We start from the raw sequence: 17,285 nt of genomic DNA on the forward strand, positions 1-17,285 counted from the left end.
CACTTAGTAGTTCCAAGAGTGTTTTTGTAAATTCTTTGGGATGTTTTCTGTAGATAATCACGTCAATGACTATCTGCAAATAGAGACCATTTTATATTTACCTTTCCAAACTGTATGCTTATTTTCTCTTATTTGCCCCATTGCAGTGACTATAACTTACAGTACTGTGTTGAATAAGTGTGGTGAAAGTAGACATCTTGGTTGTTCTCAATTTTAGGGGAAAGCATTCAGTCTTTCACCATTAAGTGTGATGTTAGCTGTAGGTTTTTTATAAATGCTATTTATCAAATTGAATTGTTCACCTTCTGTTCCTAACTTGCTGGGAGCTTTTATCATGAATGGGTGTTGGATTTTGTCAAATGCTTTTTCTGTACCAATTAATATGATTATATAATTTTTTCTTCTTTAGCTTGATGATATAATGCATTATATTGATTGATTTTGAACACTAAGCTAGTCTTGCATACCAGGAATAAATCCTACTTGCTTATGGTCTGTATTGTTTACATATTGTTTGATTTCATTTGCTAATATTTTGTTGAGGATTTTCTTATCTAAGTTCCTGCGAGAGATTGGTTCATGCTTTTGTTTTGTTTTACTTTGTTTTTGTATTGCCTTTGTCTGGTTTTAGTGACAGGATAATACTGGCATCATAAAATGAGTTGGGAAGTATTTTCTCCTCTATTTTGTGGAAGAAATTTTGTGAAAATTGTATAATTCTTCTTTAAATGTTTGGTTGAGTTTGCCAGTGAAACCATCTGGCATGGACATTTTTTTTAGGAGATTTTAAATCATGAATTCAATTTCTTTAGAGGTTATAGGGCTGTTCCAATTATCTAGTTCTTCTTTGTTGAGTTTTGGTAATTTGTAGTTTTGAGGGATTTGGTCCATTTCTTCTACATTGTCAAAAATTTATGTACATAAAGTTATTCATAGTATTCCCTCGTTTTTATTATTTCTTTTTGTAGAGACAGGGGTCTCACTATGTTGCCCAGGCTGGTCTGGAACTGTAGGCCTCAAGAAATCCTCCCACCTTGGCCTCCTAAAGTGCTGGGATTACAGGCATGAGCCATTGTGCACAGCCAACTCTCATTTTTTAATGGCTGCAGAATTTGTGGTGATACCCCCAATTAATGGCTGATACTGGTGATTTTTGTCAGCTTGCCAGGGGTTTATCAATTTTATTGATTTTTTTTCAAAGTACCACTTTTTTATTTCATGGATTTTCTCTATTGTTTTTGTCTTTTCAATTTCATTAATTTATGCTGTTATCTGTATGATTTCTTTCTTTCTGCTTTCTTTGGGTTTTACTCTTCTTTATCTAGTTTCTTGAGGTAGGAACTTCGATTATTAATTTGACGCCTTTCCTTATTTCTAAATTAGCACTAATATAAGCATTTAGTGCTATAAATTTTCCTCTCTGATCTGCCTTTACTGCATCTCACATATTTTGAGGTGTTTTATTTTCATTCAGTTCTATGCATTTTTTAATTTTCTTTGAGACTCTCTGTTTGACCAATGGATTACTGAGAAATGTGTTGTTTAATTTTCACATATTTAGAGATTTATCTTTCTGTTATTGATTTCTAGTTTGATTCCATTGTGGTTCTAGACCACATTCTGTGTGATTTTATTCTTTCAAACTTTTTGAAGTTTGTTTATGATGTAAGATATGTTCTATCTTGGTAAATGTTCCATGCATGTTTGGGGGAAAGTGTGTATTCTGCTGTTATTGGGTGGAATGTTCTGTATCTGCCAACTGGATCCTATAGGTTGAATGTGTCACTCAAATAGTCTATATACTTGCTAATTTGCTTTGTAGTGGTTCTGTTCCAGTAGTTCTGGGGAGAGGGGTAATAAAGTCCCCAAATATAATTGTGGATTTTTCTATTTCTCCTTTCAGCTCTATCAGTTTTGCTTCATGAATTTTGAAACTCTGTTTTCATTTTTTTCCTAACATCTTTTAAAAACAAAACAAAAAAGAAGCAGCAAGCAATATTTCTGAACAATGGGCCTTGAGTAAGGAATTTATAGGTGTAATTCATCCTGTCTCACTGGAATACAGAAATACTGTAGTGACCTTGGCATACCTTACTTAAAAACAATGTCCAAACATCCATTGGTGTCATCTGTTTCCATGAAAAAGAAAAATCATTACATGGTAGTGGCTGAGCACTCCGGTTACATTTGGGATTTTCTTGGGTATCTCTCATAATATGACCTTTCACAATTAAAGTGTCAAAAAATTCATAGCACAAGCAGGAGTTAGGGGCAGGGATAAAAAAATTGGACCTGGTATTAAACCTAAGCTGGGCACAGTCACAGCTACATGGGCATTTTAGACCTCACCATGTTTTCTATATGTGCAAAGATGTGTTGGATTAAAAACATTATCTAGTACCTTAGACACCTTAATAAATGAATAGATTCAACTACCCAGATATACACTCAAAACCAAAACAAAGCCAAAACTAAACAAAACCCTCAGATCATTAATGAATGTATATTGACCTTAGTTTTGGTTATCTGTGCATAATAAAGTCATCTTCGAAGACTTATCCCGCAAGCAGTTTCAAGTCACTGTAAGTGAACAGTGATGATATTGAGGATTTATTTCCCATCATGAGAAATATTTGTGGATTCTCTAGTGCAAAATAACAGAAGGATAGAATGATATATCACTACTAGGCATTTCAAAAGTGCAGCATATCATCACACGCTCTAACTAAAGAAACAGACATTTGCCTGAAACTTGCAACAAAAATGCCATTTTTGTAAATTTGGTAACAGTTTTTATCTTGGGAGTGGGGTGGGAGAGTGGGGAATGGATTAGAACTTTTACTGTCTATGCTCTATATTTCAGTGATGTTTGGAAGTTTTAGTAAAGACTATGTATCACTTTTATAATTAAGCAATTATAATAAATATTGTTCTAAATTGTAAATGTTGGGTCAACTCTTGTTTAAAAACAAGAAAGGGAATTATTTTTTAAAGGAAAATTAATTTTCATAAACGCAGTGCCTGTCCCTCTAGGGACAGCAAGGTGATGCACTAAGCTTGCTCCAGAGATGCTTTCCTTTTACAAATTCCATTTGGTTTTTCATTCTGTGACTGACTGTTTAATGAGCCACTTTAGCTGGCCTTTCCCCAGGGTTAACTCACAACTCTTCCTAAATAATCTCAAAGTCATTTTGCTGGAGCAGGTGTTGTTTTCTAGCAGCTCTCGACAAAGGGCAGCATACTAATTAACAAGCTTTGGATCTGGAGGATTCAGGGTCTCATCTCTGGCAAACGATATATGTGCCACATACAGTAATGCTACTTAAACTTACTCTTTTATAAGAAGATTTTGACACTGTAACAAAAGAACTCAGTATATTTCTAAATATTTATTTCTTTCTCTCTGAGAACAACTCTTGAAGGTTTAGGGATTATGTCACTCCTTGCAGCAAAATGAAGCTCTGTTTTCTGTAAAACTTGCCATTATATTTCAGGATCCGTGCTATTTCATTTCAGATACTTCACATGTAGCTAAAGTCAGTAACGCTATAAATTCCGGATGGGACAGATCCATTATGCAGCCTGCGCATTTAGTATTGAAGCTGACTCCTAAATTTGCAAAGTGTTAGTGACTTGAAAAGGAATAGCATTCCATGATTCCTAGAGAATCAACATGAGGTTCGGATGTTTTCCAGGTTTAGTTTGATTTGGAGAAGAGGAGATGTTCTTAACTTCAGACGTTAACAACTAGATGTTCTAGATAAAATGCCTCAATGTCCAAAAATATTCATAGAGCTTCTTGCTGTGGTTTCCTCCATAATGCTTCTCTCTGACACGTCTTATCTGATATTTTAGGAGTTCGTGATGATTGTCGTCTTTGGTTTGGAGTTCATCATTCGAATCTGGTCTGCGGGTTGCTGTTGTCGGTATAGAGGATGGCAAGGAAGATTGAGGTTTGCCCGAAAGCCCTTCTGTGTTATAGGTGAATATCAAAGTCTCAGATCCCTGGATTGGTGACACCACACCCTCTGTCTCTTGTATTGCAACATTTGATTAATATTGAAAGGTAACATCCATGGAGTACTTACCGTGGACCAGGCACTCTTGGGGTTTAAAAACGTTGACTCATTTAATCCTTACCACAACACTATGAGATAGATATTTTGTTATCCCTATTTTACAGATGAAGAAACCGAGGCAAAGAGAGGCAAAGTAAGTTGCTGAAAGTCATACAGGTAGTAAGCAATAGAGCTGGGATTTGAGCCAAGTGATCTGGCTCTAAAACACCCAGTTCTATCAATTAAGTTACACTGAAATATATGGTTCATCTGTGTTGCCCTGATTTGAAGCAGCATTGATTTCAGCAAATATAAAAGACTCCTTTTGCTCTGCACCATAACACCAGGTCATGCTCTTGATCAGCTGGAATGGATGGCAATGTATTTAGCATGCTTCAGGAATTATTAAGAATATGGTTTACTTAATGCATTGATAACTTTAGGCCTAACAACATGTTCTACACTCTGAAATATGAGTCTCCCAAACCCACTCTACAATCCCCAAATAAATATCACATACCTCCCTAGCTGCTATGGTGTTTGAGGGAGTCCACTCACCTGGGTTCCAGCTGGAAAATATACTTCTTAAAGAAGATGCCAATGGGCATTCTGGAGTTAATCTCTGCCCTCTCCCAGTAATATATTTTACAGTATTCTCACAAAATTGAACACTCTCTATATAAAAGTGGTTGTTATTAATTATTATTATTTGACAACTAAATTTGGTTTTCTTGCCCTTTTGTCCTTCTCACTTCTTAGGCAGTCATTCAAACCCAAATACTGGAAGTTCTTGATGAAGCTTACTTATTTCAATTATTTCCAAGCTGAGAAAGTGGGTTTTTAAATTTACAAGGTAGTTTAGATGATCTTCTTCATCTACAATGGGTTTTCCATTGTGTTTTAAGAGTCAGGAATTGTTGAATAATCTGTTTCCTCCCTTACTCCTGTTTCCCTGTGGTCGGGGCAAAGTGGATTCAAGAAGGAAAGTGCCTCCCCATCCATGGGCACTGTTAAGAAGAATCTTTTATTCTATGCTTGTTTCATAGTCTTTCAAAAAGTCTCCATTCATTCAACCAGAATTAATGGAAATTTGGCTGTGTGTAAGACACTGGTGTTACAATGGTGAATCTAATAAAATTCTAAGTTAAATCAATCTTGCAATACCTTGTTTGGCCTTCACTAATGCAGTCTATTTGTCCAGCTGTCTCTCTTCTCTAAGAATAGGCTTTACTTCTTTTTTGAAGCTGTTATGCTAAGGTGTGGAGGAAAGTAGGTGGTAACTCCCAGCCTTGCAGGTCCTCCTAGCCCCAAGGCATATTAATAAAGGCATTTGATTTTTCTCTCTGGAGACTTTTTTCTCTGTCTGAATTCTCTGCTCAAGCAACATTATGAAGGACTGTAACTTGATACGAAACTACTGCACAACAAGTACTTTCTGTCCCATAAGGGGCCCAAACAAAACAATTCATAAGGCAGATGGTTGGCCAAGATTCACTCAACTTCTACAGGATAAGGTCAGTTCATGGATGACTGCAGGAATGTTTCATTTCAGATTTTAAAACCAATTAAAAATTGGTTTTGTTCCAATTCCAGAGGCAATGCCAACATAACTCTGGCCTCCAAGCTGAAAAGAAAGTTCTTTCCCAGATGCCTGCTGCCTTCTGATAGCTGTTTTCAACTACGGATACATCAGCACATCTTAGTCCTTTAAACTTTCTCTTCCTTTCTCAGATCCTTGCAGGTCTTGATATAACATGTGGTTCTAAAAATGCTGTTATGTTATGTTATCTGTAATCTTACTTGCCTTTGTACCTATCAATTGTGGCCTTACAAATTTAGTATGACATGGCTTAGGTATAATCGCAATTTTGTTAAGTGTTGAGGCCTTTTCTTGATTTGGATACTTTACCTCTAGTAAATTAATTGCTTTGGAAGAAAATTTCATGAATACATATATGATGACTCCCCATTAGAACAAAGACTAGATTTGGACTTATAATTAGAATAACTATGCATTTGTTTCAGTCTTTTGTTAAATGTATATGTTTGATCCATGCTCCAGCTGAATTATGTAATAATGAAACATGTTCAAATGTGGCTTATCAGTATGACATCAGTAAAATTTAACCTTCACAGAGGAATCAAACATCACCTTCCCAAAGATAGCAGACTGTACCAAGTGACTATTGATACTATTTGTAGGCCAGTTTAACAGGTCCATAAAAATGCTTGATGTCATTGTTAAAATGGTAAAGTAAACCGTGTAATTCTCTGTTCAACCTAATTTCATGTGGAAAAAAATGAAAAAAAGAATAGCATCTCTCATCTGCCCACGATAACTGTTCTGAGTGGGAGTTTGGAAATGTAGGTAAGACCTCTCAAGACTCCATATATTTTGTAATATTTGATTACTCTGAACATGCCAAATACCCAAATGTTTTTACAAGTCTTGAGCATTCAAGAAAAGAACATAGAAAAGATTGTGGTAGGCTGGTTGTGCCTTCAATGTGGGAAATACTTTCCATAAATAAAAATAACCAGTGTTATTCTTTCCAATTGGAAACAGACTGAGGCTGCTGCAGGGGTCAGCTAGCAAGCCTCGTATGGTATTGATCCCTACTGACAGAGGCTCTATTGAAAGAGACCTCATAGATTAATTGCCAAAGACTTCAGCACCTCCCTTTCTGAAATGCCCCTGCCTTTACCCCTACACTCTAGCCAGAACCAGGAGCATATCAAAAGTTCACTGATTTAAGATCCAGTTTATTAGAGAGTACATGTGGTGTTCGTTTTTCCATTCTTGAGATACTTCACTTAGGATAATGATCTCCAAGTTCCTTCCAAATTGCTGCAAAAGGCATTAATTCATCCTTTTTATGACTGAGTAGTATTCCATGGTATACATGTAACACATTTTGCTAATCCACTCATGAATTGATGGGCAATTGCGTTGATTCTACATCTTTGCAATTGTGAATTATGCTGCAACAAACGTTCCAGTGCAGGTGTCCTTTTAATAAAATGACTCTTTTCCTTTGGATAAATACCTAGTAGTGGGATTGCTGGATCAAAGAGTAGGTCTACTAGTTCTTTGAGAAATCATAAAATCATTGTATACTTGTGTTTGGAAAACATATTTTAAACAACTGTAACCTAAGGGGAGAAAAAACATCTATTTGATTTTTTTTAATTGGGCACTTTCTTTCATTAATACTGTGTATTGATTTATCTCTGCTTGATTTCAAGAGTTTTTTTGGAAAATTGGCAAAATCTTACCTAGAATATAAAATTTTTCCTCACACCTATGTGTTCAATTTATATCTCTCCCCTAAGACTCTGTCATAATAACGTGTCTACAGCCGTGGTCAATAATCCTTGCATTTGGAAAGTTGGGTATATTTTGGGATGACTACCCAAGCTTCCCTTCATTTACCTGGGCTGGCTGCTTTATGATTTCTGTACATTCAAACACAAATTACTCACCCAATAACGTCAGCATTAAGAATGTGTGAATAACCTCTAAGACTGATTTCATAATTACTCTTTTCCTAGACTTCTTTAATGACCTACCCAAAAATTGCAAATAGCACCAAAGGCTGATATTCAGATCATAATAATGAGCTTGATGTGTCAGGAAGCCAACAAATTACTTCTAACAGTGGCTTTTTTAGATTCCTCGGTAACTCTTTCTAAAGACACATATAACATGCCCATATTTTTCAGTCTTGCAGTGACTCTCAGTGAAGCAGAAAATACCAGCCTATTATTAATCTTGGATCTGTATTTGATGCTAAATGTAAGTTGATTTCTTATTGCTATTTTAACAGTTTCCCCTCCCCTTCAGTGTAATATTTCCACAAGAGGACAAAAGAACCACAGCACAGATGTTTCCCCCATGAACTGAGTATACATGTCTTTGAAATGAGATAAAAGTTCCTCAGGAAAATGCCAACAAGTGTATTTTTATTAGAAAATACAACCAGCTTCTTACGTGGCTAAAACAAAATTGAAGCCTTTATTAAAATCAACCACCTGGTTGAAGCTGCTCTAATGTATCTGTGAGTTCATCTTATTGAAAGGCAACTTAAACTGCTAGTGTGTTTAAAAGTTACATCACAAACTCCCAAAACTGCCACTGGCTTCTAAACTGATTTAAGACATCATTTTTCTTCTTCTCTGCCTTCTCCATCTTTTGTTCTGAGAGACCTGCTCTTGTATGGCATCATTTTTCTATACCTTCTAATCTCTTTTCTCCCTGAGTAGAAATTATATTGTCTCAGGCTATTTCCTGTCAGTCATATACTCTTCTGGGACTTCTCTTTACTTCTAAGTGTTCACATTCCTTCAGCACACATTCCTTCCATTGGATTAACTGGACCATCTGAGGACAATTAAAACCATTTCAATGCCTTTAGTTAATAATAGCTGATATTTATTGGGAACTACTATATGCTAGGTACTGCTCTAAGCACTTTATAAATATTGTCTTATTTAATCCTACATAAGTACTATAATATCCTGTTTTATAGATGAGGAAATAAGACAAGACTTAAGAAACTTGCCCAAAGTTAGAAAGATGATAGGTGAAAGAACCAGGGTTTATTTCTCATGATTTCACTGTAGAAAAATATACCTACCCAACTGTGAAAATTATGCCTATTGTTTATTAGCATTTTAAAATTAAATTTAATTGGACCGTGTGTATTGTCACCAACTTATAAACAAAGAACATGATACTTTCGTGTTCATCATTAGTAATTCAAGATCTTTGAATGAGAAGCCAGACTCTACAGAACAACATTAATTGCAGTATCAGCCTTAATTATATCAACTAAATCAGATTACCTGTTGCTGCTCTCTAACCTGAAGGGGAAATTGGGGTCCAAAAGACTTATTTGCCTTGTATCAAATTGCATGTGCTCTTGAGGAATGTTTTCATGAGTTTCCCTGGGTATTTCCAAATTGGAGATATCTTCAGGATAAGTAATGTTACTCCCAGGAATGCCTTCATATGTTTGTTAACATTAATAGACTCTTGGTAATTTAGAAAATTGTTTAGGTAATTGTTGACCTGCTACACAAACTTATCAGATTAGCTGATATGATTTTACCATTTAGAGAATGCCCCTTAGAGGAAAATGAATAACTAAAGACTATTTCCCACTCCTTCTATAAACTTTAGTAGAACACTATGATATATTGTTCTAATATTCTGTACTATCATGTTATGTAAGAAAATTCATTCACAGAGTATTTATGTGCCAAACACAATCTTAGGTGCAAAGGATACAAAGATGGATAAAACATGGTCCCTGCCTATAGGAGTACAGTCTCCTGTGGCCTTAAAGTAGGGCAAAATGGAAAGGAAGAATACTAATTATGGTGATACAGAGCAAAGGTGATGGAAATTGAAGTAGCCATGGAAAGAAGGCTATAGAATATCTTGACTGATTGCATGAGACAAAGGAGCAAAAGATCACCACCAACCCCCCAGGTTTTGAGCTTATGTTTGAGTTGTGCAACAAACACTTACACAATTTCTACCATATCCAAGCATGGTTCTGGATGCTGGGGAGGCTGTATTGCACCAAATGAACAAAGTCTTCCTTCTTGTAGAGCTAAAATTCCAGTGGACAGAGAAAAATAATGCACTAATATATTTTTGAAAACAAGATAACATCAGCTAGAGATAAGTATAATGAAGAAAATAAAACAGAAAGTGGGGGACTACCTTAGACTGGGTGGCCTGAGAAAGTCTTTCTAAGTTTTAGACACTTGAGTTGACCTGAATATTAAAAGGGAGCAAGCCAAGAGAAGAGTTAAGCACAGATCTTTCCGGGCCAGCGAATAGTAATTGCAAAGATTGTGAGATCCGATGAGCTTGGTTTGAACAAGGAGGAGACATAAGATACTGTGGTTGGAGCTCACTGAGCACTGGGGAGAAAATAGTAGGAAGTGGTAGGGGAGATAGGCAGAGGTTACATCCTGAGGGCCACGTAAACCATGCTGTCCTGAATCAAGGCAGCTTAGAGACAGGCCACCAAACGTAAGTCCAGTAGGCTGTTGGCAGGCCTAAGATGAGTACTGTTGGGTTCAAACCAACAATATTAGCCAGGCAACATAAAGTATGGCCCTGGGTTTTTTAGTCATCTATACTTGTTTAAACTTCATATGAGCAATATACAAATTATTAGCCATTCTGAAAAATATAAACATAACTTCATAAGGAAATAATCCTCTGACTTCCTACATTTTTGCCCTTAGAAACATGAAATTTCAAATTTAAAAAGAAAATGTGTTATGATCTATGAGCAACTGGAGTTAGAATGCAATGGAAACTTTTTATGGCTCATTGGTAACTATCACCAATAAGCAATTCCTAAGAGCCTTCTTACCAAAGGACTCTGTTCCATACTCTTAGCTGTGATGATTACAATACAGAATTATTTCATTAAAGGTTGTTTATTTCTTTTGAAAAATTGTCCATTTTTCCCTTGAGATGTTATCTGAAAGCTTATGATCTATAAGAAGCATTAAACTATCGCTATGGGGTAAATTTTCAAAATGGTGCTTAGAATTTGCCAGTGTGAGTCCCATTAACTTCAGTGGAAGTCCTGCAGTTAAACGGCTGCACATGGCTTTGAAAATGTTCTACAGTACATCTTTGCAGTGCCTTTTTTTTTTTTTAGTTTTTAATAAATACCACAGAGCGACTCAGTGCACAGCTGATTGCAGTATTTAAGAACGTGGATAATGCACTGTGCAGTAGGAGGCTTTTAAAATTAGATTTTAAATCTTCATTTCTATTAAGAGTCACAACAACAATATAAATACATCCTTAATTCTTCAAAGAGCACCTTTCTATAAAGAAATTTGGAGCTCAATTAGAATATAGAGCTCATAAAGTAGCACTATGTCCCTCTGAGACATTGTTTATCTCACTCTATAGACGGAAAAATTAAGGCACCGTGAAGTGGGGGTACTTTGTCCTCAGCCTGCAAGTCAACAGTGAAGCTAGGAATAGCATGCTGGCCTCCTCATAGCTCCTTGCTCTAAATCACTGCCCTTGTCAGACTCAAACTTAATTACAGTATAATCCGTTTAATCTACACATGGAAGAATAATGAGGGAGCAGGAAAAATGAATTTATTAACAGACTGATGGGAGACCATGTTACATAGATTAGCAACTTTCTTTTCAGGATCCAGATTTTCAGCATGTTCTAGATGGTGTCTGATGACATGAAAGAGATGATACTAATTCCACTGGCCAGAATTGGCAAAAGACTTCTTTATTTTCCTCACTTTGAAACTTAAGTAAAGGCTTCACTTGCAAATGATGCAGGACCATCTTTTTTGGTCATAAATAAACCTGATTTTTTAAAAAAAAACACATCATGGGAGGAAAAGTATGGAATTTCCCTCCTCACCCCTTCTGGGTTAAAAGAAAGTAGTACATTGAGTTAAATGCTCAACTCAGCCTTCCCTGAAATAAAAGATGAGTATGATTTTGCTTCATTTTTTGGCTTTTGATTACTTTTCCCCTAATTCACCATGGCTGTGTACATGTTAGTCCATCCATTGTCTGTTTCCTAAATACACATTAAAGAAAGGACAATAGTTGAAGAGCTCTATATTTAAATAAGAAATCTTCCCTTGAAGCTGAGAATAACAGGCGGTCAGGATTTGGGCTTCCTGGTGTTATATCAACAGGAATAAAATTCCATGGATTAAATTGTAAGTCATTAGCAGAGCATGGGAGTGTGCACCTGTAGTTCCAGCTACTCAGGAGGCTGAGGCAGGAGGATCACTTGAGCCCAGGAGTGTGAGGTTGCTGTGAGCTATTATGACACCACTGCACTCTAGCCTGGGTGACACAGCGAGACCCTGTCTGAAAAACAAAAATTGTAAGTCATATTTATGACCTGATATAACCTCCATACAATGTTACTAAAGTTGGAAGAGATTATAACCCCCATTTTATATATTAAAAAACTGAGATTTAGATTAACAGCCTTGTCAGGGGTCACGCAGCATATAAGCCAAACGAGGGGTGGAATTTGCTCACATGAAGTCTTGAGTTCTTTCCATGACACCCCATTATCTCTCTGCACCATTCATGTGCAGCACAGGAAAAAATTAAATAAACCATGTGATGAGGTCTGCTTCCTACTCCCAAATCTCCCTCCCCGCCATGAGATATTATCTAAAGTCTAAAAGAAAATGGATGTCAGTGTCATAAATGATGCAACTCTTTCTTCTAATAGTCATCTTTCTAAGATTTTTTCCAACTTTTTATTTTGAAATAATTTTAGACTTACTTAGAAGTGATAAAATAATAGCACAGAGTTCCCATGTTTGTATGTACCCTTCACCCAGCCTCCCCTAATAACATCTTACCTAAACATAATGCAATAGTCAAAACCAGAAGCTGATATGAATACATACTATTAACTAAACTACAGATCTTATTAAGATTTTACCGGTTTTTACATGCACTCAAATTTTTTATATAACTATTATGAAATTTGATCACATGTATAGAAGCATTTAACCACCACCACAGTCAAGATACAGAACTTTTCTATTACCCTAAAGAAACTTGGGATGCTATGCTTTGTGTTACCCCTTTACAGGTATTCCCTTCCCCAAATCCTAACCCCTGGGAAGTACTAATCTGTTCTCTATCATTGTAATTTTGTTGTTTCAAGAATGTTATATAAATGAAATCATAGTAGTAGTCTTTGGAAATTGGCTTTTTTCCACTCAGCACAATGCCTTTTTTTTTCCTGAGACAGTCACCCCAGCTAGAGTGCAGAGGCATCATCATAGCTCACAGCAACCTCAAACTCCTGAGCTCAAGCAATCTTCCTGCCTCAGCTTCCCAAGTAGCTAGGACTACAGGCATGTGCTACCACACCCAGAAAATTTTTTCTATCATTTTCTATTTTTAGTAGAGACAGGGTCTTGCTCTTGCTCAGGCTTGTCTCAAACTTCTGAGCTCAAGCGATCCTCCCGCCTTAGCTTCCCAGGGTGTTAGGATTATAGGTGTGAGCCACCACACCTAGCCCAGTATGATACTCTTGAGATCCATCCAAGTTGTCATATGCATCAATAATTTGTTCCTTTTTATTGCTGAATACTATTCCATAATGTGGATATGCCACAATTTGCTTATCTATTTATCTATTTACCTGTCAAAGGTCATTTGAGTTGCTTCTAGATTTGGGCTATTACAAATAAAGTTGCTATGTCAATTCATGTACAGGTTTTTGAATGAACATAAGTTTTTATTTATCTAGGGTAAATACCCAGGAATGGGATTAGTGGGTCATATGGTACGTGTTTGTTTAACTTTGTCAGAAACTGCCAAACTGTTTTCCAGAGTGTAGCCATTCCTTTTAAAATACAGAAATGCCAAGAATGTTTCATGGGAGTGAGTTGGATCTATGCTGACTTAAATGACATTTTTATTTTTCATAGAAAATGTATGTTTCTGCTTTTTTTATTTTTCTATGAAAATTATTTTAATAAGCAGAAGTTGCTGAAATTCATATTTCACCACTTGGGTCAAGAAGCAAATGAAAATATAGCCCATTAAGAAGCAATCCTTCATGCTCTGATAAATGAATGTAAATTTGATGTTTATGTAGATGAGGTGTTAAGAGACCAATTAATGTAAAAAGCCAATACTGTACAAATTCCTGAAGGACCATTACTTCAATATAACTTTACTTTGTAGAAAGTCCTTATTCAACCAAATTTTACTGAAACCAATACTAATTATTCTTGCCTGCTAAAGCATACACATAATCACATTAGTTAGTGTCTCAAAGCACTACTCCAATGGAATAAAATGTATTAAATTGCCACCAAGGCCCAACGGTACTTTATAGCGAGTTGGGTCCAATATTCATGGTTCTAATGTGACTAAAAAGAGATCATTTGTTGTTCTTAATATAACACCTCTCAAAAATCCCCTATTCTTAAAACTGTTCTCTAAGACTCTGCTTTTCCTCCAAAACCCACTTTAATATCTCCCAGTGAGTCTTCCATCATAACTAACAAAAAAATCATTTTCTCAAAAGTTAGTAAGAACCCCACATGGCCAAATTCATGAATTTCAACTTCGTCCTCACTGATTATAAGCAGTGTTGGAACAATTCATTACTTATTTGGAAATAGATAAAATTGAATCCATACCTATCTTACCATATTCCAAGATAGATGCCAAATAATGCAGAGAGTTAAATCAAGACCATAAAATACTGGGAAGCAGAAATGGGTAAGTTCTCTCTAACCTTGGAACCAGGAAGGACTTTCTAACTATAACGAAAAGCACAGAAGTCATAGAAGAAAATATTGATAAACAAGGCTACATAAAATCAAAGAATATTACATAATACACAAAACAAAACAACGAACAGAGTCAAAAGACAAATGTTAAAAAATACTTACAACTCTATCAGAGACAAAGAGCTAATCACCTTAAAATATAAGGAGCTCTAGAAAACAGGAAAAATCCAACAACCCAATGGAATGTAAAAGACAGGAAATGGATATGAACAGACAGGTCACAGAATAAGAAATACATACATGCCTCTTAAACATACTCAGTCTCACTCATAAAAAAGAAATGCAAATGATAACATTTTCTCAGATTGGCAAAAATCTGCAGTTTTACCACACACTTTTTACTATTTTTTGTGTAAGAAAGAATATATATTCGTATTATATTTTAAAAATTGAAAAGATAAAAAAGTGAGAAAAGAACAATAAGTTTACCCAAAGATAGTGACTGGGGACAAAATGAATGGAAGCAGGGGGTAAAAGCAAGATTTCTCATTATTTACCTCTTTATATCATTTTGCAATTTAGACCATCTAAATGTTTAACCATTCAAAACTAAATAAAAAGAACTATTACCTGGCACAGAGTAAGCACAGTTTAAATATTGACTATTATCATTATTTTTGCATAGCAATTTGGGGTGGGTTGATTGATTCATATGATGTATAGTTGCTCAGACTCTCACACTCTAGGCACTTTTGTCATTGCAAAGAGGGACAATGCCAAAGATAACTTACCATAGGATTTTCATGTGAATGCCCTCAGTTCTAGTCCGAAGTAACATAGAATAGCATTTTTAATTCTCTTAAAGCCCTATTCTAAATGATGGTTTGTGATTTGCCTTAATTTGCTCTCCATATATTTTCTTAATTTTTTCTTTTTTTAATTTTTGTCCTATATCACAAGATATTAAGTAAATTTCCTTAATTTCAAACTTAGAATTTTAATTGTACCTTTTCAAAGGATTGTTTAAGAAGATAAAATGAGATGATGCATGTGAAGTGCTTAGCTTAGTGCCTGGCATGTAATCAGCACTTCATAACTATTAGTGGTAGTAAACTAAATCATACAAATGCATTCAGTGTAATCTCTGTTCAGTTCTACAATAGATAAATACAATCAAAAAAATATCTGCTCAGACCTCTTTGTATATTTTTGTTGATTATTTTTTCTCAAAATATCATCATCAATATTGTATTCCTAGAATTTGAGAATCTGTATTATAAATAAGAATAAATTTTATTTTAAGAGGGGAGGAAAAGGGATAAGAAACAATCCAGGTACCTTTTGAGTCCAGAACTTTTGGATATAATAAATAATTTCAGGAATGGTGTATATGGTACCTAAAGGATATTGGGCTAATTAAAAGGGGTTTTGATGCTTTGTTTTAGACTGGTTGTTAATTATGGCTTAACCTACATTTCTCCCGAGAGGGCTTCCCTGGCCCCTTAACTAAGTTAACTGTCCCTGAAATTATGCTCTTTATATTTCTCCTATCATAACATTCATCACCCTTGACTGTGGTTTCTAGATTCAGTGTCTTCTAGGCAAATAGCTTATTCAGCCTGGTGTGAACAGAAGGCATCTCTATTGTCTACACCATCCACACCTCATCCATGCCCTTTGCTATTATATACTCAGATCCTAGAAGTTTCTAGCCACAATGAATGTGTATTGGACAAATAAAAAATTCAAAAAATTGCAAGCTGGTAAACATTTCCATGAGGAACCTCATCACTACCACCCCTGCCACCATGGTAGCCCCTACACACACAAGGTAAAAGTGACATGTCCCATATGAGCAAATGAAGAAAAAATTATGGCAATTATCCAAAAAATGCAAGGTAAAAAAATAGCACCTTTTACCTCAGTTATCATAAGTTTTCAAAAGAATAATTTTTGCCTACTTTTTTGTCTAATTTCTTCAACTCTGTGCTTCAATTTGGTCATGTGAATGTGATTATATTCTTTAATAAAGTACTTATTTTGCATGCTTGTGATTGTAGGCTTTTTTACAGGAGCCTTGTCCACTCCCAAACTGCCTTTTACTCAGTTTTTTCTTACTTCTGCCTTTTGCAAAATGTTTTGAATATTTGATTTTAGCCCCTACCACAGACTCCAAATCTGTGCTTGGAATTTGGAGATCAAAGTACTGTAGCTAATCCTTAGGACATTGCCATCCTGTGACTTAAGAATCCATCTCTTATCAAGTTTCTGTGGTTTGCTGGAGTATTTACTGGTCATAACGTCAAAATGTGCACATCTGAAACTGTTTTTGAATTATGTTTTCTTGATACTTTTCCATATTTAATGGGAAAATGTCCAGCTTCTGAATGGTATTGAACTCCACTAGGCTGTCTCCAGCTTCTTTATAAAGGATTCCTAGGTTGTATCATCACATGTTTTCAATAAGCCTTGTTTTTGTTCTCCTTTAAACAGAGCGTGTCTTATTCAAAAAGTTCATGACTGTAAGAAAGGAATTGATAATGAAAGAAAGTCCAAAGTAGGATTTTTCCTCATAGCTTTAGGATTTGTTATAAGACAAAGTGTTTCACAGTCTGAACTGCAGCTTCAGGAGTTAGTTACCATGAATTCTAATCCTGTCTCTGGAAGTAATTTTTGCACTATCTTGTACAAGCCTCTCTGGGACAGTATTTCTTTCCTTTTAAGCGCAGATAAGAACAGCAGCACACTTTGTAGGGTTCATAAACAGTAATACAGAAACCAAATATTAAATTAGAAAGTTCTAAAAACTGCCCTTTATCTAGTACCAATGAGGGCAAATATTGGCAAGGGTTTTATAAAGATGGGAGTTAGATGCACAATTAAATGTGACCTATTTGGTTAATAATTCCACTAAAAATATAGTTAGTTAGAT

The 17,285-nt window shown here is 35.5% G+C and overlaps 1 protein-coding gene across 5 annotated transcripts in view; it reads left to right on the top strand.

Moving 5' to 3' along the window:
• KCNQ5 (potassium voltage-gated channel subfamily Q member 5) overlaps positions 1-17,285 on the top strand; it is a 493,719-nt gene that overhangs the window by 364,120 nt on the left and 112,314 nt on the right. For all 5 annotated transcript variants that reach the window (XM_045543880.1, XM_045543882.1, XM_045543884.1 and 2 more), the window contains exon 3: positions 3,856-3,982. In XM_045543880.1, the coding sequence (XP_045399836.1) occupies positions 3,856-3,982 (127 nt within the window). The remainder of the gene's footprint in view (positions 1-3,855; positions 3,983-17,285) is intronic.

The sequence above is a fragment of the Lemur catta genome, chromosome 2, assembly GCF_020740605.2.
Source record: "Lemur catta isolate mLemCat1 chromosome 2, mLemCat1.pri, whole genome shotgun sequence".
NCBI classification, from domain to species: domain Eukaryota; kingdom Metazoa; phylum Chordata; class Mammalia; order Primates; family Lemuridae; genus Lemur; species Lemur catta.